Consider the following 26,381-nt stretch of genomic DNA (forward strand, 5'->3'; position numbering starts at 1 on the left):
TGGAATATACCAAGGAGACTCATTAAGTCCTTTCTGGTTCTGCCTTGCTCTGAACCCACTATCCAACATGCTAAATAATACAAATTATGGATACAATATTACTGGAACATACTCACACAAAATCACACATTTGCTATACATGGATGATCTAAAACTACTGGCAGCAACAAATCAACAACTCAACCAATTACTAAAGATAACAGAAGGATTCAGCAATGATATAAGTATGGCTTTTGGAACAGACAAATGTAAGAAAAATAGCATAGTCAAGGGAAAACACACTAAACAAGAAGATTACATATTGGATAACCACAGCGACTGCATAGAAGCGATGGAAAAAACAGATGCCTATAAATATCTAGGATACATGCAAAAAATAGGAATAGATAATACAAATATTAAAGAAGAACTAAAAGAAAAATATAGACAAAGACTAACAAAAATACTGAAAACAGAATTGACAGCAAGAAACAAGACAAAAGCTATAAATACTTATGCCATACCACTATTGACCTACTCATTTGGAGTAGTGAAATGGAGTAACACAGACCTAGAAGCACTCAATACACTCACACGATCACAATGCCACAAATATAGAATACATCACATACATTCAGTAACAGAAAGATTCACATTAAGCAGAAAGGAAGGAGGAAGGGGATTTATCGACATAAAAAACCTACATTATGGACAGGTAGACAATTTAAGAAAATTCTCTCTAGAACGAGCAGAAACTAGCAAAATACACAAGGCAATCACTCATATAAATACATTGGCTACACCACTGCAATTTCATAACCACTTCTACAACCCTTTAGATCACATAACATCAACAGATACGAAGAAAGTAAATTGGAAAAAGAAAACACTTCATGGCAAGCACCCGTATCATCTAACACAGCCACACATCGATCAAGACGCATCCAACACATGGCTAAGAAAAGGCAATATATACAGTGAGACAGAAGGATTCATGATTGCAATACAGGATCAAACAATAAACACCAGGTATTACAGCAAGCATATTATTAAAGATCCCAATACCACAACGGATAAATGCAGACTTTGTAAACAACAAATAGAAACAGTAGATCACATCACAAGCGGATGTAGAATACTAGCAAATACAGAATACCCCAGAAGACATGACAATGTTGCAAAAATAATACATCAACAGCTTGCCTTACAACATAAACTTTTAAAACAACACGTTCCTACATACAAGTATACACCACAAAATGTACCGGAGAATGATGAATACAAATTATACTGGAACAGAACCATTATAACAGATAAAACAACGCCACATAACAAACCTGACATCATACTCACCAATAAAAAGAAGAAATTAACACAACTAATCGAAATATCCATACCCAATACAACAAATATAAAAAAGAAAACAGGAGAAAAAATTGAAAAATACATCCAACTGGCTGAGGAAGTCAAAGACATGTGGCATCAGGATAAAGTTGACATCATACCAATTATACTATCAACTACAGGAGTCATACCACACAATATCCACCAGTACATCAATGCAATACAGCTACATCCAAACATATATATACAACTACAGAAATCCGTAATTATTGATACATGTTCAATTACCCGAAAGTTCCTAAATGCAATATAACACATACCGTACAGTTAAAAAGAAGTGACGCTTGATCAAGGTCCGCGTCACTCCATTTTTAACCGGACTTAACGTCTGAGAAAGTGAAGGAAACAATAATAATAATAATAATAATAATTATAATGTGAATAAGCAATGTGATAAAAATCATAACACAGACCCCATCACACTGTGAAAAACACTGCACCCAACAAAAGTGAAAAACACTGCACCCAACAAAGGGTTAAGTAAGGTCTATTTAGCAGCGGTCTGCAGTTGTTATCTAGACCATAACTGATGGGTCAAAATCAATTCAGGTAAATAAAACCATACAGGGTGTATACGTGGACAAGGAAAAAAGATTCCCATATATCTCCCAGATTTACCGGTTAAAAATACATTTTCTCCCGGGTGAAAAAACACTTTTTCCATGTTAAATGACAGTATACTTTCCCTCGGAAACGTAAAAGTTACCAGCACTTTGAATGGCTATGGTTTTATACACCAGTGTAGAATTTCTCGGCACTTTAGAAAACGAAACTTGGGGGGGGGGGGGGGGGGGGGACTCGTTTTGAAAGGATCTTTGATGTGTAGCAACATATACACTGCATATTTTCGTATTACGAAAGTATAAATGTGAATTCCACGAAACACAGCATGTTACATTCTGAAGCATTGAAATCGAGATTGCGATGGGCTTTTGTAAGCCAGTCACAGCTCATCTCATGTGATCTCACCAGCCGATGGCAGCAGGTATTCAGAGTATACGACACGTGATGCAGTCAGCCAATAGCGACATCACTGTTAAGTAGCATGACCACACAAACAAGAAAAGTTAATGGTCTAAATTAATATACATTGTGTTGCTACAGTTGACATATAATATTGGTTTCCAAGATTTGTGGGGACGTAGAACCACTGGCTCACCCCCCAATAATACCGCAGCGAGAACAACTTTATCTTTGCCAGATCATTTCTTTGTAGTATGCGGCTATGCGCTCTATGCTACACGCATTGTGCATATGCTGTGAGAATGAAAGTATTCACAGTAAGCGACAGGAGTGTGAGTGATTATTTACCATCGTAATTACTCCGCTCACTCCCACTAGCTATAGATTAATAAGCTGTAAGATAAACTAAGCTTTCAAGTGTAATGTTGATCTTTTTTGCGGTGTGTTACACTTTAAAATACATCACACACATGGGCCAGTAAAATGTTTAATAACGACATAAATGTCTGATCTTTTGGGCTCAAAATTCTTCTAAATGGCTCGTCCTCGAAGAGTTGATATTTAAATGAGAGTCAAACGCTCTGCGATTTAAGAAATTCATCGTACATTCTCGTACATAGTTCATCTTGCGTAAAAGGAAATTTACTTCGCAAGTAAAGCCAGATTTACATGACGACACTAGGTTGCAGGCAACTGCGCAACCGGCCACTGCGCACACGCGCCGTGCATTTGCACAACTAGTTGGTCAAACTAAACACTTTCAGCACGTTCCAACTTTGGCAACACTAGCTGCATGAGTTTTGAGGTTACGTGTGTTCGCAGAGTGTGGAAAAACTGAAATATGAAGTGGGGAACGGAGAATAATGTCCGCTTTTTGGATATCTATGCTTTGCATAGGTGTTTGTGGGCTTTCAGTGATGCTGATTACAAAAATAAGCAACATTTTGCTGCTCTTAAGACTGTCGTCATGTGCGATCAGAACATAGATGGTTTGACAATATCTGAGCTGCAGGGCAAAATTTATTCAATTAGGAGCACGTACACAACTGAATTAGGAAAAATACGAGCAAGTACAATTCTGGCTATGGAAATGCTTTCGACTGAAAGACTAAAGTCCCATTGTTCGAGTTGGCTGATTCTTTTTTTTTAAGGAATATTTTTGACAGGAGGGAAGGCCACACGAATCAATAAGCTGCATTCTTTATTAAATATCATCAGTTCAAAACATCACAGCAGTGCTCCAAATTCACATATGTTTGAATTGTGAATTATTGCCACTACAGATCTATCTTCAAGACAGTAGTTAGCAAACCATTGTCTTCTTAATGCGGCCTGCTTTGAATAATTATTGGTGTTAATGTTAATAATTATTACTGTTATGTTAATGATTATTGGTGTTAGTGAAAAAGTGTCAACAACTAAAACTGCATTTTCTAGCATGCCGAATATTCTCGATTGTAATGCACGCAACATGATATGTAAATTTCATGTTCTGGTGACAGTGCTTCATGAATTACTGTATTTTCATTTATCACATAATTAACTTTATTTAGAAGAAACGTGAATAGTTGTGGTGACATTCTAAGATAATTATAAGAACTTCTTGGTCCTTCCATTATAAATTATTTCAGCAAGGTTGCTGAGGAACCGAGCTGACGTATTTTCTTCATCCAGTCACAAATCGAAACACGGGACACTTAGAAGATGCAACAAGTCCACTAAAGAGACAGCTTACACTACACTCATTCTTCCTCTGTTAGAATATTGCTGCATGGTGTGGGATCCTTACCAGATGGGATTGACGGAGGACATCGAAAGGGTGCAAAAACGGGCAGCTCGTTTTGTATTATCATGTAATAGGGGAGAGAGTGTGGCAGATATGATACGCGAGTTGGGATGGAAGTCATTAAAGCAAAGACGTTTTTCGTCACAGCGAGATCTATTTACGAAATTTCAGTCACCAAATTTCTCTTCCGAATGCGAAAATATTTTGTTGAGCCCAACCTACATAAGTAGGAATGATCATCAAAATAAAATGAGAGAAATCAGAGCTCGAACAGAAAGGTTTAGGCGTTCGTTTTTCCCGCGTGCTGTTCGGGAGTGGAATGGTAGAGAGATAGTATTATTGTGGTTCGATGAACCGTCTGCCAAGCACTTAAATGTGAATTGCAGAGTAATCATGTAGATGTAGATGATGAAACATTTATCAAAACAGGGTGGTAGTCACCAAGTGCAGCAACACATTTAATGAGACAAAAATTATCTACGTTGAATTACAAAGAATTTACGAAAGAGAGTACCTGTTGAGGCAGGCCTCCACATATCTGGGCATATACAAATACTACAAATCAGTATTTCCAATATATTCTTCCTATGTTATTCTAACTTGACGTAGAAGTTAGATTTAAATGTCTCGTAATTCATGTCACATCCAGCATGAGGTGGTTTTGGATCTTATGCATTGTTTCTGACCTGAAGACCATTAAAATTTTTCTAATATTCCTCGATCTTATTTGTTGACATATATTTTTAGTTTGATTAGTATTCAAAATTTTCCCATACATGCAAAACTAGTGTCTGCATACAAGAACTGGCAAACCTGTTTGCATCTCCGAGAACATGGGACATGTCGTGTTAGTAGGAACTGCTTGTCATGGGGAAGATATGACTTTATACGGCTCTCATCACCAACTGCCCACTGCCATGTTGGGCAGTGATGGACCAGGTGATCACCAGCTGCTACAAATTCCTCAGGCGTCAGCACTCCCGTCTCGCGGAATTTAGATTCCTGTAGAGCGAAATAATAGATAAACATATAAGGAGAGTACTTCCTGGATATAAAGTCACAAAGTGTTAAAACAGATGAAAATAAAAGCTTCAGATTTGTTCTTTTTTATTTACTTTCTGTGTTACAACAAGTCAAATTGGAGAATGAAAACACACACATCAAAAAAAGTTGGAATAGAGAACAACACAAACATTCTTTCCGCCCTTTTCATTGCTCATTAAAACCACACAATGCATGTTGTACAGCAAGACCTTCGGAGTTGGTGGTCCAGATTGCTGTACACACTGGTACCCCTGACACCCAGTAGCACATCCTCTTGCATTGATGCATGCCTGTATTTGTCGCGGCATACTATCTACAAGTTCATCAAGGCACTGTTGGTCCAGATTGTTCCACTGCTCAATGGCGATTCGGTGCAGATCCCTCAGAGTGGCTGGTGGGTCACGTCATCCATAAACAGCCCTTTTCAATCTATCCCAGGCACGTTCGACAGGGTTATGTCTGGAGAACATGCTGGCCACTGTAGTTGAGTGATGTCATTATCTTGATGGAAGTCATTCATAAGATGTGCACGATGGGGGTGCGAATTGTTGTCCATGAAAATGAATGCCTTGCCAATATGCCTCCGATGTGGTTACAATATCGGTCGGAGGCTGGCATTCACACATCTTAGAGCCATTACGGCGCCTTCCATGACCACCAGTGGCATACGATGGCCCTGCATAATGCCACCCCAAAACAGCAGGGAACCTCCACCTTGCTCCACTCACCAGATAGTGCGTCTATGGCATTTAGCCTGATCAGGTTGCCTCCAAACACATCTCCGACGATTGTCTGGATGAAGGCATATGTGACACTCATCAGTGAAGAGAATGTGATGCCAATCCTGAGCAGTCCATTCGACATGTTGTTGGGCCCATCTGTACCACACTGCATGGTGTCGTGGTTGCAAAGATGGACCTCGACATGGATGTCGGGAGTAAAGTTGCCCATCATGCAGCCTATTGTGCACAGTTTGAGTTGTAGCATGATGTCCTGTGGCTGCAAGAAAAGCATTATTCAACATGGTGGCATTGCTGTCAGGGTTCCTCTGAGCCATAATCCATAGGTAACAGTCATCCACTGCAGTAGTAGCCCTTGGGTGGCTTGGGCGAGGCATGTCATCGACAGTTCCTGTCTCTGTATCTCCTCCATGTCTGAACAACATCTCTTTGGTTCACTCCGAGATGCCTGGACACTTTCCTTGTTGAGAGCCCTTTCTGGCACAAAGTAACAATGTGGACATGATCAAACAGTGGTATTGGCCATCTAGGCATGGTTGAACTACAGACAACATGAGTCATGTACCTCCTTCCTGGTGGAACTACCGGAACTGATCAGCTGTCAGACCCCCTCTGTCTAATAGGCGCTGCTCATGCATGGTTGTTTACATCTTTGGGTGGGTTTAGTGACATCTCTGGACAGTCAAAGGGACTGTTTCTGTGATATAATATCCACAGTCAATGGCTATCTTCAAGAGTTCTGGGAACTGGGGAGATGGAAAACTTTTTTTGATGTGTGGATGCATTGTGGCCCCTTGTCAAGTCTATGTAAGTCAATTTGTAAATTAAAGGAAATGCAATACAATATTCACAAAGACACGGTTTTCATTCTTAATTTAAGATGTCTACTGTATGAAGCCATTTTTTACTAACATCAATATAAAAATAATATAATCTACCAAAATGAACTCAATAACAGTTTTAAGGAAACACAAGATGGAAAAGAAGGTTCTACTTAAACTGCTGAAACAGGTATAATTGAAATGGCATTCAAAGCAAGCACAGAATCTTGAATTAGTAAAATTAAAAAAGAAAAAGTTAATAATGACAAAAAAGGAAAAAAATTAATATTTAAAGAATAACATTAACAAAAGCTAAAAGTGTAGATAAAGACCTCTTCCAAATACTAATCACGACAGCTGTCTCTCCTTTGTAGTAGCTTTGTTCTCCACTCAGTATCTGAACATCTTATGAATTCTTTTTCCTGTATCATAGCCATTTAATCATACTGACTGCATAAGCACTCTTTTGCAATCCCAAAAGCTAGCTGCTCAATATATTTTATTTAATTTTCGTTACTATTGGTTCAGTTATTCCTGTTTCTTAGCTGTTAAACAGATACATCATTTACTAAATCCTCCATCAGTGCTTGGAAAAACATGATAATAAACACTTCCTAATGTTTTATCATTTTGAAGAACATTACTAAGTGTTTTATCTTTTTAATATTAGATGTATTATTATTCAAATGTTTTTAAAATTGATGGTAAATAACATAACTGTTACTGTTTGATGCACAGCTTCCACATATTTTTATGTATTCACTGAAGTTTTATTAAAATTCTGAAACCCTGGGTGTTAACTGCAAACTGCTTGTCCCTACACAGTAGGTGGAATATAAGCAAGGATGTCAACTGTGTGAGGTATATTGAAATGAATACAACAATACTTTCAAACGTGCAAGGGCACTACCAAACTAGGGATCAGTAGAGAGACAGCTCACAGAAAATTACTGGATAGTAACAAATGTAGGTTCAAATTTCAGAAGATTCATTTTTGAGTTGTAGGGTATAGATACATTGAAGGCAAGAGCTAAACTAGAAGGAAATACAGAGAAAAGGTGACAACACAAAACATGGATGAAATGCAAGACACAAATGCAAATGAAAAATAACTTAATGAAAAAGACTGGCAAGGTGCGAGGGGAGGGATGCAAAAGAGAAGAAAAAAAAGGGGGGGCAAGGTGTGAGGGGAAGAAGCTCAAAAGAGAAGCAGGTCGGTAAATGTAAATAGAAATGAAAAAGATAAAGAGAAAGAGAGGTGCTGAAATAAAAATACGGAGCAGAGTAGTGTAGTGTGAGTGAGGGAGGGGAAAAAACACACGCACGCACACACAAAAGGAAAGGGACAAGCAAAAGCAAAAACGAGAGAATAATCATCATCTTCATCATCATCATCATCAATCTATTTACTGACATTCTGAATACAGTAACGAAAGTAATTCAGGAAGTTTATGATTTACCACTTCATCAACAATAAGGTATTAGAGATGAAGCACCTGTGTAGATTAGACAAGGATCAGAAGGGAATCTAGTCTATCTTTTCATTCACTCAAACATTGTGTTCTATAAATTCCATCATGGGGAGCCTTCAGGGAACAAGTCAAGTTATACTGTAAAAGACAGAAGCAAACACTGCATACTACTTCTGCAAAGTATACTAACAACAAACTATGACTATATCTGATCTACTAATACTGATAATTATGGTAATTATTTCTGGAGTATATTACATACCACGAAAAAACAGTAACTTTAGAAAAAACCACATATTTCAATGAATTGTTCCTAACAGTAGTTGAAAAGATAGCGGAGAAAATGATTCATCAAAACAGATCTATTAAACTTATTAGGGAGGCAAGGCATACTCTGTTAGAGAGAGGACAAAATTCGCCAGATCAATATACTTTTTTGCAGGTTTTCTTTGGAAAATCTAGATTTTGGCTAGTCCCTAGCCATTATCAGTGCCTGTCAGTTCCCTGTTGTCCAGGCATCCGTCACAATTCTTTCAAGACTTGTGCTTATGATGATCCCTGCCATAGTGCAAAAATCCACTGCTGAATTGGTAGCACCACCCTTGAGTTACCTTTGCAACTAACCAGTGAGTCAATGTGTATTCCCTGATTGACTGATTTTTTAATTGGTCCAGTTTTATCATAGACTACAAATTGCACAACTGATATTCAACAGGACAAAGAAAATAATAAGTAGTATTAGCAAAATTAGGTACCTGTTCTTACAATTTAATTTTTAAGTAACTGTTTTTGTTATAGCACATATTCAGAAATTCTTTTACAGAATAGAAACATGTGTTTTATTACAAATGCCTTTAATTTTAAATATTGGACAAAAAGCAATTTTTATTTCCTCTGGTATCTTACTGTGTAGTATAACACCAATGATGTCAATTATGCTCTGTGATAGGCTGTTGTTCTGTGATTCTTCTGTTGTATATTTGATTTCCACTCTGGCACAATAGTTGTGTACATTTTTGTTCTGTAGTAATTTGCATTTTTTCAAGAAGTAGTCTCAAGCAAACAAGATCATTTCATACAAGAACAGGCTTAGAACACACACAACACGAAGTTCACTAAAATGGAATTAACAGTAATCTGCCTCTTTAAAGCCACAAGCTACTCTCAGAGTTCTTTTCTGCATTCTGAAAACCTTTACTCTGTGAGTTGAGTGTCCCCAGAAAATGATCCCATATCAAAGCAGTAAGTGAAACAGCACATAGTATGCCTGCAGTACTGTTGCTCTGCTTTTTGTTAACTTCAATATTATTAGACCACAGCACATGGATGAGAGTTTCCTAAACAAACTATTCATTTGTATGTATGTATTGCTGAAATCACCGACACAAAAGTTTTATGTCATCTTCTAGAGATTATTTTTTAATTATGTTCGAATAGATATTTAATTCCAAGGAGGTAATAAGTGAAGTTGACTCACAGTTTTTTCACTGTTTACAGAGAGTTCATTTTTGGTGAACCACTTGAAGTCTTTTCACACAACTTTTTGGTGTTGACTGTAAGGTTTCTGGGCTGGATCCAGCAAGCAGTATGCTAGTGCCATTGGCAAACAGAATGGTTTTTTGGGGACTCATATATCCAATAAAGTCACCCACATAAATCAAGATGAGTAGCGGACCTATGACTGAGCCCAGTGGTATACCATATTTTATTGGTAATTTGCTAGAAAGTAAGGAATTGTTTCTTGTTTTATTCTTAATACTGAATTCATTCTGAAGTGAGACCTTCTGCCCGCAAATTTTTTTTTTTTTTTTTTTTTTTTTTTTTTTTTTTTTTTTTTTTTTTTTTTTTTTAAAAATCAAGGGATTTTAAAGCACAGACTAAGAACTCAAAAATCACAGCCTGTGTAGATTTAGACTTTCTGAAATCATGCTGTTGTATGGTAAGAGGAGAATATTTATTTATGAAACTTAGAAGCCAGTCATACAAGAGTTTTTCTAGAATTTTTGGGAAGGAACTTAACTGTGACACAAGTTGGTAGTTTAATATTTTATCAGAAGAACCTTTCTTTGACAGCAGTGAAACTTTACCTATTTTGAGAACATCTGGAAAGACAGGAGTTTCTAGAGAGAGGATGAAAATTTCGCCAATATTTTCACTATGTTGTTGGTTGGTTGGCGCTTTAGTGTGCAAAACTGCAAAGGTTGTATATGCCCATATCATAAAATAATAAAAACAAGTACTAAATAAAAACCTAAGGGAGGGGGGGAGGGGGGGGGTCAAATTTGTTTAACAATGCTACTGCAGTGAATAAAAAATAAGAAATGATCGACAGAACGCAGGCCATCCACTAAAACATCTGACAAGTTGGACAGCAAACAGAGACATAAACGCGAACAGTTAAAAACTGGGCACCAGATCAGAAAGTGGCACACCATCAAGGGTTGAGAGCAGTAGACACCAAGTGGAGCAGGGTAGGCACTTAATAAATGGCAGTGACTAAATCGATAGTATCCTATTTGCAACCAGGTTAGAATGACTGCCTCACGACATAAGAGCCTATAGGAAGTTGACTACGCTATCGGGAGAGGCTTAATGTCCTGGAGTTTGTTCCCCGGAGAGAAGACCATTGTGCACTCCAAAGTGATACTACATGCCAACAGATAGTGACACAAAGATCATCCAAGGGAACAGAACGACTAACAGGCCAAGGGAGGAGAGCTGCAGCCTTTGCAACAGCCTCATTCCCTGACACGCCTATGTGACCTGGAACCCACAGGATCACCACATTGGCTCCCCTCTTAGTAAGACAGTTAAAGCATTCTTGTATCCGTTGTACTAAAGGATTTCTGAATGCAGCATGCCTAGGCTCTGAAGAGCACTGACAGAATCTGATGGTACAATTTGGAAGAGCTGTCACCGGATGTACTGGGTGGCCTGATAAAGGGCATATAGTTCCACGGTAAAAATAGAGCACTGGTCAAGAAGCCAATATTGGAAAGGATCACCACCAAGTACAAAGGCGCACCCAACACCATGGTCGATCTTGGAACCACCGATGTAGACGAAGCCACTGCCCCAAGCCACATGAGAAGTGCGAGAAACTCACTGCAATACAGCAGCCCAGGAGTAATGTCCTTAGGAAACAAATGGAGTCAGAAATGAACACGTACCTCAGCACAAAGCCAGGGCGGTGAAGGCTCGCACCCATGGGGAACCTGGCAAAGATGCCAAAGCAGCTAACAAAAGTGAACTCCAGGAGGCAACAGAAAAGACGGGGACAGCCCATACTGGCGGTCACGGGATCACCAAAAAAGAAAGCATAGGATGGGTGAATGGGCACAGATGAGCGACGGCTCATGTAATAAAGAACATCATGCCTATAGCTAAAACAGCAGCCTCAGCATAAAGGCTTTCAATGGGACTAGTATAGAAAGCACCAGTGGCTAAATGTATCCCACAATGGTGGATGGTGTTAACCCGACATAACATAAATGGACAAGGAGGTGAATATACGACACACTCATAATCCAGTTTCAAACAGACATGCGATTAGTATAAATGGAGGAGGACAACCCTATCTAGTACCCACAAGGTACCATATAAAACATGTAGAAAACTGAGGGAGAAAGTGTGAGCTGCCAGGTAAGAGATGTGGGAAGACCAACAGAGTTTCCTATCAAACGTGAGTCCCAAGAATTTCGTTGTGTCAATGAATGGACAAAGGAATGTGCCAACATGGAGGGATGGGGGAAGAAACTTCTGGTGCCACCACAAGTACATACATATAATCTTATCAGCAAAAAAGCAGAAGCGTTTGCCGATGCTCAACAAGTAAAGATTATGAAGATATCGCTGAAGATTCAGCTCAAGTAGACAGGTCCATTGAGAGATGCAACAGATCGTAAAGTCATCAACGAAAAAAAGAGCCTGAGATACTTGGCAGAAGACAATCCATAATAGGTTTAACGACTATGGCAAACAAGATGACACCAAGCACAGAACCATGAGGCACCCAGTTCTCTTGAATAAAAGTGTCCTAGAGAGCTGAGCCCACAGAGCCCACAATCTCTTAAAAAACAGGGTCTTTTAAAAATTTCCAGATAAAAACAGGCAGGCAATCCCAGAAATGCCACTCATATATAATAAGGATGATACCCATCCTCCAGCAGGCGTCATATGCCTACTCCGAATCAAAAAACACAGCCACAGTTTGACACTTCTGCAAACAATTGTTCATAATATGAGTTGACAAGGTGATGAGATGATCAACTGCAGAGCGATGCCTACGAAATCCACATTGGGCATTAGTGAGGAGATTCCGAAACTTGAGCTGCCCCATCAGCAACCATTAACCACGCATTCCATCACCTTGCAGATGCTACTGGTGAGGGAAATTGGGTGGTAGCTGGAAGGAAGGTGTTTGCCCTTACCATGCTTAGGAATGGGAATGACAATGGGCTCAGACCAGCAAGTGGGAAATGTGCCATTTGTGCAAATGCGACTATATGTACGGAGGAGAAAACGTTGCATGTTGAAGCTCTCTCACACTAAAAGGTGTATAGCAACACTCACAATTCAGGGAAGAGAAAAATATCGACCTTGCCTGTGCCACCTGTTTCGGAGGGAGGAAGGAAGGATGGTAGCGACTGGAACTCAAAATGTCTGCAAAATATCGGCCCAAGGTGTTGGAGATAACAAGAGGGTCTACAATGACATTGTCCGCTATGTTCAGACTACAAACCAGGGAATGAACAGTGTTTCCTGAAAGCTGACAGAGATTACCTCAAACAACAGAAGAGGGAGTAGAAGAAATAAAAGAGTTTTGAAAAGAAAGCCAAACTTTTTTTTTTTTACTATCCCTATAAATGCAGCGACACTTCACACATAGCTGTTTATAACGGATACAGTGTGCCATTGTGGGATGGCATTTAAAATCATAGAGAGCTCGTCTGCATGTGCGGAGCATGCCTCAGTCCACCAGGGAACAGGGGCATGTCACGGTGAAGAAGAAGTGCGAGGTATGGAACATCCCACGGCAGTAAAGATAGAGTTTGAAGGTATTCTACCTGGTCATCAATGCAGAGGAACTGGTGTTCACTGTAAGTGGCCATTAAGGAGTACAGCTGCCAGTCAGCTATGGAAAGCTGCTAGCTGGTTGAAGGCACAGATGGGATAGGCATCAGCAAACACATGATGCAGGGGAAATCGTCACTCAAGTGCGTGTCAGAGAGATTGGACCACTCAGGATGACAAATAAGGAGAGCAGTACAGATCGAAAGGTCCAAGTGGGAAAAGGATTGTATGGAATCTGAAAGAAATGTGGGTGTACACATGTTCAAACAGATTAGATTGAGCAGGTTGAAGATATCTGCTAGAAGAAACCCTCTCGGACAGGGGTGTGGAGAGCCCCAAAGGAGATGGTAGGAACTGAAGTCACCAAGCAGTAAAAAAGAAGGAGGAAGTTGAGCAATAAGTTGCAAAGTGTCTGCCCAAGTGACAGCAGAAGATGAGGGTGAGTCGACGTTGCAGAAAGAGAAGGTGAAATCGGGAAGGAAAGGACAGACAACATTAGCCTGATGCTGGTTGTGCTAGGAAATGACGGTGCGACTATAGATGCTGTCCCGAATGAGCAACATGACTCCTCTATGAGCTGCGGTCCCTGCCTCAGGGGTAAAGTCAAAATAGACTGAAGTGAGGCGTGGGAGGTGGAAGCGATCATGAGGGTGTAATTTTGTTTTCTGGAGGCTGAAAACAATAGGACAATATGATCACAAAAGGAGCTGTAATTCAACCCTATTGGATACCACACCACAAATGTTCCATTGGAGAAGAACCATATCCGAATGATAGACAGGAGATGGGTCAAATAAGGGAGCAGTCACTGTGGTGGCTGCTGGGTCCAGAATGTGAATGTGCACAATGACCAGGTTCAGAAGCCGGAGGATCTTGGTCCATTAGTTCGACAGAGGCGTCGGTATTCACCACCGGTTGGCCAGCAGACTGGTTGTTAGTGATGCGTCCCGGTGAAAAGGTTAGCCGGGTGAGGGTATCGTATGGTGACACCATTTGAAAAGAATGGTAGAGTGGAGAAGGGGAAGATTGTTTGCCTTTGTTTGACTGCTTAGAACCTTGGTGTTTGTCAGGTGCAGACCCAGACATTGGCTGGCTAGATGTGCGCCGGAACTCATCGCAGGATTACTCCTTTTTGGATTTCCATGCTTCTGTTTGTGAGGCATGCAATTTCGCTGGATCAGGTGGAGGTTTGTTGGTATGGAGTGCACCCATAGCAGGTGAAGATGTGACCCTGGAGTTGGACGATTTCACAACCATGGCACAAAACTGGATGTCACAAGTCTGTGTAGTCATGTCCTCCGTAGATCAGGGTGTAGCAAGAACTGTAGTATAATTGCCTGAGTGTGGTGCACTAGGTTTGCGGCTACCTAACATTTTCCTAGCAATGTGAATAAGAACTTCTTCCTTCACCCAGATCTCCCGAGTGGCTCACTCATCGAGATAGATTGGACAATCACAGGAGGGAGCAGCATGATGACCCTTGCAGTTGCTACTGTGAGAGGAAGGAGGTGGACACAGACCCTCATGAGCATCCCCGATGCAGGTTATGCATTTGATCGCATTTTCAGAAGATTCAGGGGTGTGGCTGTAGTGTTGATATCAACAGCAACATGTGAGATTTGGAATATATGGTCTGACAGTAATAGTTTCATAGCCTACCTTAATTTTTGATTGAAATATCACATGCTGAAATGTGAGGAATAGGGTGCAGGTTGGCACTAATCTCTTCTCAACCCTTTTCATAACACTGTGAATTGCAGTCACTCTCTAGTCAGTGACATACGCTGCGATTTCGGCCTTGATCAGGCCATCAAGTAGCCGAGTGTATATGACACCACGGGAGGAATTCAGAGTATGGTGGGCCTCTACTTTAACAGTATAGCCATGGAGAAGTGTTGCATTAAGCAGTTTCTGTGCTTCTCTGAAAGCAAGGTACCATTTCGCAACCAAGAGCAGGATATCACAGGACTGGCAACATGATCTACACCCCTCTGAATAATAAATGGATTAACTGTTGTGAAACTGTGACCATCATCTGTGCATGACACCAAGTGGTATCGGGGTGCAGCCAAGAAAGGCCTCAATTCTTTCATCTCAACCAGTTTACGTTTTTGAGATGAGGAACTCATCGCAGAAAAATCACCCATGATTTCCAGTACATCCAATGGTGCACTCCTTCCTGCAGGGGCCGCCCTTCAGGGGGGCTCAGCCACCTTAGGTGATTGTCCTCACCTCAGGTCACACCTCCCGAACTCCAGACAGAGGGGCCAATCAGCAAAGAGGAAGGTACCAGCTCAGGTAATCATCCCTGTCTGGGCATGGCCTTTAGCAGGGTGTACATACGAGCCCTATTGTCGGCCTGGGGCTGGGAATTACTCGTTACCCAGTCATCTTTTACATGTGAAACATGAGCTGGCCTTCAGGAATGCACAGGGAGGAAGAAGAAGAAAAGGAAAAAGAGAGACCCCACATGCCAAAGTGGAGGAAGGGTAAGAAAAGGAAGGACAGGGAAAGAAAGACAGGTGGACAAGGTGAATCCGTGCACTGTTTTACAAAGATATTTGGTTTCCCGAAGAAGGAATACGACTCGGTCCCTAAGGGAGGGGAAAATAATAGCAATAGGAAGGACATGCAGAACAGAAAGGGAAGTAGCACTGCAAAGGCTAGGGCCCCCTGGTAGCCAAGCATGTACCCACCAAAGAGTGGTGGGCCCCCTGGAGGGTTTCACATGCTTTTAATATGAAATTGGGCGCATCATCAAGGTCAACTTGACATTTTATTGCTTAATGATTTAATTTTACTTATAATTTCATCAAGATTTGTTTCATAAGCATATACAGAGGCATCCAACCATCAATTTGCTTGGAAGAACTTGGGACTGATCCTTCACAGTTTACCTGAATGAGGTCTTCAGCTAGTGATGTGAAGTACACGGAATTTTGTCGCAACAAATTTTGGGTCAGTGACTTTTAGCCCTCAAGTGTTAATGATATTTTTTTCCTTTCTTTCTTCTTTTCTTTTGGTACCGAGCTACAAGTTTCTTTCTTTATAACTCTCCTGAAAGATAAAAGTATGCAGTAGTAACACCTAGTTATATAAGTGGATATAAACAACTGTCCTCTAATCATCGTACAATCTCCCTCCTACCTGTGCTCCCAAAATATTTTGAGAAGGTAGGTTATAGCAGAATATGAACCATCTTCCTGGGAATGATAGGTCAACAGAATAAATAAAGACAGACAGAGAGACAGAGTGTGTTCATATTACTGCTCAATGCACCTGACAGTTCAGTAGTAAGAAAGTCTTTTTCGCCATACACTGCGTCAGGGAAATTCCTTGCCTTCGTGCATCAGTTCAACAAGTCAGATGGACAATATTTACATGAATCATTTATGGATGAATGGAAAAACTGGTAGAAGCTGACCTAGGGGAAGAACAATTGGCGTTCTAGAGAAATGAAGAATGACCAAGGTGATATTATGTTACAAGAAGACTGAAGAAAGGCGGACCAACATTAAGCATTTGTAGGTGTAGAGAAAGCTTTGACAGGACCTGTAATACATTCTTCGAAATTTTGAAGGTAGAAGATATAAAATACAGGAGCATAAGGTTGAAGGACATTAAACAAAAGAACTGGATGAGAAATGAGCAAGGGTGAATTTTAAAAGAAGCAGAGAAGAAATTTGGTGAAGCAATTTAGGTTCAGACAGAAGAAACAAAAACTTTGAGGCATCCTGTTGCAGAACGTAAAGGACGTGGAAGATTAGTTTAATGAGTGGATAATGACTTGGAAACAGGTTAGAACATGAATATCAACTAAAGTAAAACAAGGGCCATGGAGTGTAGTCTATGTAAATCAGGCAGTGTAGAGGGAATTATATTAGAAAATGAGACACTAAAAGTAGAAGATGAGTTTTGCTATTTTGGAAGGTGATTGAAGCAGATAGAATGTAAAGCACCAATGGACAACAGCAAGAAAATAACTTCTGAAAACAAGAAATCTGTTAATATCTGAATTTATGTATTAGGAGGTCGTATATGGAAGTATTTGTCTCAAGAGTAAGCTTGTAGAGAAGTAAAACGTGGAAAATAAACAGTTAAGATAAGAAGACAACAAAAGCTTTTGAAATGTGGTGCTACAAAAGAATGCAGAAAATTAGATGGTTAGATCACATAACTAATGAGATGGTACAGAATCAAACTGGTAAAAAAAGAAATTTATGGTCCCACTTGACTAACAGAAGAGATCAGTTGATATAACACATTCTGAAATTTGAAGGAATTGCTGGTTTGGTAATGGAAGGAAGTTTCGAGAAGACCACAGCTTAACTACAGAATGCAGTTTCAAGTGGATGTAGGTTGAAGTAATTATACAGCACTGATGAAGAGGCTTGCACAAGATAGACTGGCAACTTTGAACTGAAGACTGCAATGACAACAACAATGACGACAAAGACAGCAGCAGCTGCTGCAAATTTATTTATTTACTGAAAAGAGACTACTCAACTTCTGTACTGGTGAAGAAGAAATGTCTAAGTTGGCTAAAGGAAAAAGTGATCAGAACACCATTGCTTCAAATTAAGGCTGTCATGACAAACAATTGTTCGCTTGGCTGCTGGGGATGTGCCAGTGTAATATTTTTTTCAGGGCAAGATTCTGTCATGTAGTTCAACAACCCATTGACGTTATTGTCTCATAATAAATACTAGAGTTTGTCAATGGCTTTTTATCTGTCAACTATATGTAGTAATATTTCTGAATTTGCTGGAAATTTGGGAACAGCATTAACACTGCAACTCAAGCGATTCAGCAGACTCTAGCATCGTGCCTTTGCAGCTGATTTATGGACAGAAATTTAAACAAAATTAGAAATATTAATTGTTGTAGCAAGTTATCAGGTTGTGCTACTTTACCAAGCAGTCATCCACAGGTCTTGCAATCCCAAGCAACAAGAATCAAAAGAACTTGCTCCAGTTTGTTGGCATGGTAAATATCAACGGACTGCCAGGTTTTTAAATTGATTTTCAATCCAGTATCTGACCATGTAAGGCATCAGCAAGATTCCTACTTGCAGGGGTCTCAATTTGTTTGGGTACTGGGAAAGGTGGGAGGCTGTCACAACATTAATAAGACAGAAATTAATGAGAAAACAAAAGCAAATATACATTCCGAAATGTGAATTGAACAAAAGATCATAGTAAGCCAAAGACAGCCTTCACTGACAGCACAAAATGACAAACAACATAGATAACATATACTGAATCATAGCTAGATATACAAGACTACAATCAAATCTAAGAGAGAATAGTGATCCAACAGAAGCAGAGCAAGGCGATGAAGAGGGAGATTTCAGTGAATCTTACCATGTTCCTGGTACCACTTCTTTGCAGTCAGAGAACTAGATACCTGAGCTTCACAAGTAAATGAAATGGTGTGTGAACTAAAACAACATTGTTGTAACATTGTTGTGTTCTGTTCAAAGGAAAAAACAGCTAAAATGCTACTACTACATGGCAGCAATGTCTACAGCAAGATGAGGTTGTGAACAGAAATGATGCTGTGCAGCTGCTGGTCCATCTTAACACTCAAACAGAATGGAGATATGTCAACAGGTAAGCCTTTTAGGACTGACCAGTGTCACACTAAGGTATTCTTCAGACTTAGAAAAAAGCACCACTGCTATTATATGGGAGGCTGTGGAGCTGGAGACAGCCTGCTGAGAAATAAGTGCATGTGCCAGTCTTGGGAATGTTGGTAAGATGTGGTTTTTCAATTAATACCTTTTTCTCACAGTTTCACCAAGTTGTATCTGAAATATAACAAAGGATCTGAAACTTCCTGGCAGATTAAAACTGGGTGCCGGACCGAGACTCGAACTCGGTACCCTTGCCTTTCGCGGGCAAGTGCTCTACCAACTGAGCTACCCAAGCACGGCTCACGCCCAGTCCTCACAGCTTTACTTCTGCCAGTACCTCATCTCCTACTTTCCAAACTTGACAGAAGTTCTCCTGCGAACCTTGCAGACCTAGCACTCCTGAAAGAGAGGATATTGTGGAGACATGGCTTAGCCACAGTCTGGAGGATGTTTCCAGAATGAGATTTTCATTCTGCAGCAGAGCGTGTGCTGATATGAAACTTCCTGGCAGACTAAAACTGTGTGCAGGACCGAGACTTGAACTCGGGACCTTTGCCTTTCACAGGCAAGGAGAGCTTCTGTAAAGTTTGGAAAGTAGGAGACGAGGTACTGGCAGAAATAAAGTTGTTAGGACGGGGCGTGAGTCATGCTTGGGTAGCTCAGGTGGTACAACACTTGCCCGCGAAAGGCAAAGGTCCTGAGTTCGAGTCTTGGTGCAGCACACAGTTTTAATCTGCCAGGAAGATCATATCAGCACACACTCTGCTGCAGAGTGAAAATCTCATTCTGGAACAAAGGATCTATTACATTCACCTTCACTACATAAATCTGTTGGTAAAATGACTAAGACATTTAAAATAACCACAGTGTCACTTAAAGAGGGAGGGTTTAACAGTTTATAACTGATCTTCTAAACTCATTAAAAGAAAACAGTACATAAATAAGCTATTTTAAACTTTCAAAGAGTACACTAATGAAAAGAGACTGTACCAAATTACCGGGCCACTGAAGACAATTCATCCAACATTTTATACATTTTGCACTGCTACAGTATTACTTTTGCACATCTGGTGGAGTTATTAACCCTTCTTCGCCTTAAACGTGTCAGTTCCTGTCCGGCTGGTGTGGGAAAGGATAATACAGTGCAAGCGGCTGGGATCTGGGCACTTTCACGATGATGCCTTCTGAGAGATGTCTGGGACCAATGGTGGTGATGGTGCTGGATCTGGAGCATCCTGTATAAGCCTAGAGACCTCTGGAAATGGAGGCATCCCTGCACACTTCCCAACCTCTATACCTGTTATCTTGGGCTTCCCTTCCTCCTTCCGTTTCATCATTCACCTCACCCAGTCCACATTTGAGGAAATTTATTCAGATACATCATAATATATGGGAACATATTTATGTAAGTGCTCTGTAAATTGTGTGTCACCAAATGAGCATGTACAAATAATCAATCCCTGCTACAAATATCTTTAGTACAGTGACTTCAATTGTTTTCTGTACTCTCTCACAGCTGAACACAGGTTATTCTTCATTTTTCAGAGGCAATTTTTCCATTCATATTCCAAGAGGGTCCCCTGAAACTCTACACATTCCATTTTTATTACCAAAATGTGGCACTTTCTTACACTGGAAATCTTTCTCATAAAATTACACAAGTGGCAGAGGTAGAAGAATGAGTAGCTGCATCAAACCCATAGCAACTGTTAGGGATCTCCTTTCACTGACTGTACTATAGGTATTTTAACAACAACACAGCAAGCTACATATTTTCTAGTGTGTGTGTGTGTGTGTGTGTGTGTGTGTGTGTGTGTGTGTGTAATAAAAAACCGAGGTATTTGCGCACTTACCCAATGGTATTAAATACATGTCAGGTGTCAGAGCTAAATTTGAAAGTAAGCTACATAAATTAAGGTAATAACTTGTAGGTTGAGCGACTCCACATAATGACATGCTGACTGCTTTATGTATTTTGCACAAATCTGTGACTCTCAATATTCAGTGGAAGACTTCAGTCATGAATCTAATAAAAGAAATTATTTTTGTCAGGATTTGATGTATTGTGAGCGCCGCACTATAAATCTAAATGTTTGGAGTCAATCACCAGTTCGCCCCACGTCTTCTTCTGATGTGACTTTTACTTGTGGCAATACCTTGCATTTACTAATCAGGACTAAGCGGTGAAAAAGCACTGAGGTGTTCACACTGGGTGATTGATGATTGTTTTATTTATCAACAATATAACATTACAACTAGCAATATTAAAAAAAAATTGTTAATTTGCTTATCGCTATAATGACACTGACATTCTGAAATCATTTAAATTACAAAACAAATACTACAATTCAAACACCTATTTTCTGATATTCCAATCCTGAAAGAATTATGGCACATCTTTTAACAGAGCTTTAGCAAACAGTTCAAAACATTCACTTTTTATTTACTGCTTCATCCTCTGACCATTCACAGTAACGTAAACTCAATACTACTTATTCTCTAGGAGGTGTTCGTACAGCATGTCAGGCACATTACAAATATATCTGCCATGAACTTTGGAGTCCGGCAGTTTTCACAAATGTAGTAACAGGAAAGATGTGATATGCTTCTCAATTTGAAACATCATGTAACAACCCATAGTGCTTTACTGTGAGACACAGGAGGTGAATGTTTCATTTTTGTGGTAGCTGTGCAGATTACAATTTGTTGAAAATGTGACAATTCATAAAAGTACATCAACTTAATACCACAAGGCGGTGTTGGGTCCGCACGAAACAGCGCTAGTGTGTGCTATGTGTGTATCCCAAATGAACCTTATTTGTAAGGGGAGAAGCCGGTTTTTATCTAAGTGTCGTATACAACACAGCTTTTTACGTGTGTCCTGATACTCCACCTTTGGGCTGAAAGGTTAATGGCATTATTGTTGACCAGCATTAATATGTCAATTTGAAATCATGATTTTTTTCCTACTGTCAAACTATTCATTTGTTTTTCATACAGCTTATCTTTGCAGCTCTTACCATGATCTCAAGGTAATGATCGTTGGACCGTAGTCTTTGTGGTGTATGTGCAACTTAAAGAGGTCCCTCGGTTGCTATTATTCTTTACTTCACCCTCCACGCATCCGAAAGGAATGACACGACGTCATATCATTTCACGTTTTGTTGTCCTTGTGTCTAGTTACATGCGGTAATATCTAAACAAGTTCGTGAAACACTCTTCAAATGCACGTTTATAACAGCAAATGTTTTTACCTTTAGTACGGGAGTCCAATATTCTGCGACACCAAGCGCTGTTCCCTTAACAGTATTAATAACATTTTGCATCTTTGCGGCTGTGTATCAACGCTAGTACTTTATTTCCCTTCTGTCTACATCTACAAGCCGTATTATATCAAAGAGCTCATGCCCGAAAATATAACTCTCCTGTAGTTGTCATGTTATGTCAGACGTTCAAGAAATAACAGTATTCCCTAAATAACCAATCCCCAGAAACCATCAACTTCCCATGTTCAGTAACAACAATAAATAACTGTATTAATGACAACAATATGTATCACTCACACTTGCTGTACTAGACGCAATGCGGTACCTAGCAAGTAGACTGTCTGTCTTCAGCATACTGGTTTTTAACTTCAGAGCAAAGAGGTTTGGTAAACTACACAGGTGGTGGGTGACAGTTGTTTAACTTGTTTGCTTAGAAGTCGGAAATTTATAGATGCTGTATTGTGATAGAACATAGACACCACTGTCAACTAAGGATATTGAAAGGTGATTTTCGCCTGACATATCGCATGTTCAAAGTCATGGCTTGTGTTTGTATGTAAGATTTTAAATGTCATGTATTTACAAAAATAGTTTGAGGGTAATTACATGATAAGTGAAGATTTTGTTATGTCTGTAACACTTCCTGTGTTCGTTTGTTTAGTGGCAAATCAACATAGCTTGCTTCAACACCCCTTGACTGCATGTTATTCATATTCAGGCCTATGTGATTTTCATTTTCATGGCAATCCTTCGATGTCAACCGTACAAATGTTACGTCGGTAACCCCCGAATCACCATTGAACAAGCATAATGTGACAGCTAAAGGTCTGTCCATGAGCAATTTACATAATACATTAGCTTAAATACGTTGGATTGGTTCCTGTCGAGGCTGTTCACAAGGCATGGCCTACACCTCAATAGGAAAGGGAAGGTCTGTTAGCGAAATCCATAAGGGGGGGGGGGGGGGGGGGGAGAGGACACTAGTACTCATGGATGTACCTCTTTTTTTAGACTCATATCAGTGTCCAATGAGAAGTTCAGTCAGGCAGGTGCTAAAGAGGTCCAAACTCACAAAATTCTCACAACAGGAAAGTAAATAATAATGTCACCATATTTAACCAAAATATTGGTGGATTAAAGAAAAAAGCAGATTCTCACAAAAGTAAAGTAAAAAATAATGTTACCATTTTTCACCAAAATATTCTTGGATTGAAGAATAAAGTAGATGAGCTCCTGGTTTGTTTAGATGACATTGAATCTGATAATGTAATAGATATACTATGCCTGTCTGAGCATCGCATTGTGTCTGATATGGAAAAGGTAAATATCAGTGGTTATAAACTAGCTGCACATATGCGTAGAGAGAATAAGGTGAGAGTAGTAGTTGCCATATATGTCAATAGTTACCATTGTGTAAAAAGCTTAGATACAAAAAAGTTTTGTCTAGAGCAACATATAGAAGCATGTGCCTGTCAATTTAAACTGAAGGAGGGCTCTTATATAATTGTAAAAGTATATAGGTCCCCTTCAGGAAACTTTCATTTATTCCTGGAAAACTTGGATGCCTTGTTGTGCTATCTGTCAGATAGGGGAAAGCAAATTATCATTTGTGGGGACTTCAATGTTGATTCACTGAAAGAGTGTAATAGGAAGAATCACCTGGAAGTCTTGCTTGGTTCTTTCAATTTGACATCTGTCATTAATTTTCCTACTCGGGTAGTAAAGGACAGCAGCACATTGATAGATAACACTTTTATAGACCAAGATAGGTTTTAAAACATAAATTCTTGTCCTGTTGAGAATGGGTTTTCCAATGATGGTGCGCAGCTAGTTACAATATATGACATAGCTCCACTCAGTAATTCAAAACTACCCTCCAAAGTTGTGCGTTCAATTAATGACTCGACAATTAGAAATTTCAGAGAAAATCTTCAGCAGTTAGATTGGGATGAGGTGTAGAAGGAACCCGATGCTAATTTAAAATATAACTTATTTCATGATACACTTGTAAGAGAATTTGAAAACTGTTTCCCCAAGAAAGTAGTTAAATCTAATTATAAGAAACCATGCAAAAAACCTTGGCTTACTAAAGGAATAAAAATATCTTGTAACCACAAAAGGGAACTGTATCTAACAACAAGAAAGCGTAATGACCCAGAAACAGAAATATTATAAAAACTACTGTGCTACATTAAAAAAGGTTATTAAAAAGTCCAGAAGCAAGTGCATCATGTCTGAGATTAATACCTCTGATAGCAAATTCAAAACAATTTGGAATATTATTACAAGGGAGACAGGGAAACCAAGAGTGCAGGATGACGGCATTACCATCAAAGCAAAGGGAAACTTGACAGACAAGAAGCCAGAAGTCGAAAACATTTTGAATAATCATTTTTTAAACGTTGTAGACAAAATAGGATCTAAATGTTCATTAGAAGAAGCAAGGGAGTTAATGGAAGAGGTCTTACCCACACCATTTGATATAATTGAAATTCCACCCACCTCTCCTTCTGAAAATTGGAAGATGATAAACTCTCTCAAGAATAAAAGCTCACATGGAATTGATGGCATTCCAGCAGGATAATAAAAGCATGTTCCCAAGAAATAAGTGGGATTCTTAGCCACATATGAAATAGCTCTCTGAAGCAGAGTATTTTCCAGATAGACTGAAGTATGCCATTGTTAAACCACTGCATAAAAAAAGGAGATATGTCTGATGTCAACTACTGCCCAATCTCTCTTCTGACTGCCTTATCCAAAATTCTTGAAAAAATAATGTATAGTAGAGTAGCTACACACCTTTCTAAAAAAAAAGTTTTAATAAAATGCTAGCTTGGCTTCCAGAAGGGTTTTTCAACAGAAGATGCTATATATACTTTCACTAGTGAAATATTAAATGCTCTGAGTAACCAGAAGTCACCCGTTGGGATTTTTTGTGACTTCTCAAAGGCTTTTGACTGTGTAAATCATGGAATACTTCTAGATAAGCTCAAGTACTGTGGTATGAATGGGACAGTGCTCAAATGGTTTAAATCATTCCTAACTGGAAGAATGCAGAAAGTTGAAAGATGCAGTTCAAATAATATGCAAAAAACAGGAGATTTCTCAAACTGGGGAACAATCAGGAATGGGGTGCCGCAAGGTTCGGTCTTGGGTCCTCTTCTGTTCTTAATATATATTAATGACTTACCATTCTATATTCACAAAGATGCAAAGCTGGTACTTTTTGCTGATGATACAAGTATAGCTATCACACCCAACAGACAAGAATTAGGCCAAACTGGTGAAATTGTAAACGATGTTTTTCAGAAAATCATTAAGTGGTTCTCTGCAGATTGGCTATCATTAAACTTTGACAAAACACAGTATATACAGTTCCACACAGTAAATGGAATGACGCCATTAATAAATATAGACTTCGATCAGAAATTGGTAGCTAAGGTAGAATATTCAAAATTTCTAGGTGTATGCATTGATGAGGGGTTGAACTGGAAAAAACACACTGGGGATCTGCTGAAACATTTGAGTTCAGCCACTTATGCTGTTAGGGTCACTGCAAATTTTGGCGATATACATCTGAGTAAATTAGCTTACCATGCCTATTTTCATTCTCTGCTTTCATATGGCATCATATTCTGGGGTAACTCATCATTGAGTAAAAGAGTGTTCATTCCACAAAAATGTGTAATCAGAATAATTGCTGGAGCACATCCAAGATCATCCTGCAGCTGCAGACACTTATTTAAGGAGCTAGAGATCTTCACTGTAGCCTCACAATATATATATATATTCACATGAAATTTGTTATTAACAATCCAAACGAATTCAAAAGTAATAGCAGTGTACATGGCTACAACACTAGGAGAAAGGATGATCTTCACTACTCAAGGTTAAATCTAACTTTGGCTCAGAAGGGGGTAAATTATGCTGCCACAAAAGTCTTCGGTCACTTACCTAATGGCATAAAAAGTCTGACAGATAGCCATATAGCATTTAAAAGGAAATTAAAAGAATTTGTTAATGGCAACTCCCTCTACTCATTAGATGAATTTTTGGATATAGTGAGTGGTTAATTTCCCCAACCCCCACAAAAAGAAAAAAAATTAAATGTCACATAATATTTTGTGTATTGCAATATTTTGTGTATTGCAATATTTTGTGTATTGTAATATTTTGTGTAATGTAATATCTTGTATAG

General features: G+C 39.3%; 2 protein-coding genes across 5 annotated transcripts in view; one reads left to right on the forward strand and one right to left on the reverse strand.

The window, feature by feature from the left end:
• Positions 1–22,540, reverse strand: part of LOC126457916 (ubiquitin-like-conjugating enzyme ATG3) — an 85,190-nt gene extending 62,650 nt beyond the window's left edge. Inside the window, exons 1-2 of one of the 3 annotated variants that reach the window (XM_050094605.1) lie at positions 22,481–22,540; positions 4,946–5,134 (exon numbers count right to left, since the gene is read on the reverse strand). In XM_050094605.1, coding sequence (XP_049950562.1) covers positions 4,946–5,134; positions 22,481–22,537 — 246 coding nt within the window. In that variant the 5' untranslated portion in view covers positions 22,538–22,540. Of the gene's footprint in view, positions 1–4,945; positions 5,135–21,937; positions 22,052–22,171; positions 22,422–22,480 lie in introns of those variants that run through there. The other 2 variants (XM_050094604.1, XM_050094606.1) reach the window with 2 other exon arrangements.
• Positions 22,541–22,552: 12 nt separating this feature from the next.
• The window catches only part of LOC126457914 (run domain Beclin-1-interacting and cysteine-rich domain-containing protein), a 209,873-nt gene continuing 206,044 nt past the window's right edge, over positions 22,553–26,381 (forward strand). For both annotated transcript variants that reach the window (XM_050094600.1, XM_050094602.1), the window contains exon 1: positions 22,553–22,687. The gene's annotated coding sequence lies outside the window, so the exon portion shown is untranslated. The remainder of the gene's footprint in view (positions 22,688–26,381) is intronic.

Source organism: Schistocerca serialis, chromosome 2 (genome assembly GCF_023864345.2).
Source record: "Schistocerca serialis cubense isolate TAMUIC-IGC-003099 chromosome 2, iqSchSeri2.2, whole genome shotgun sequence".
NCBI classification, from domain to species: Eukaryota; Metazoa; Arthropoda; class Insecta; order Orthoptera; family Acrididae; genus Schistocerca; species Schistocerca serialis.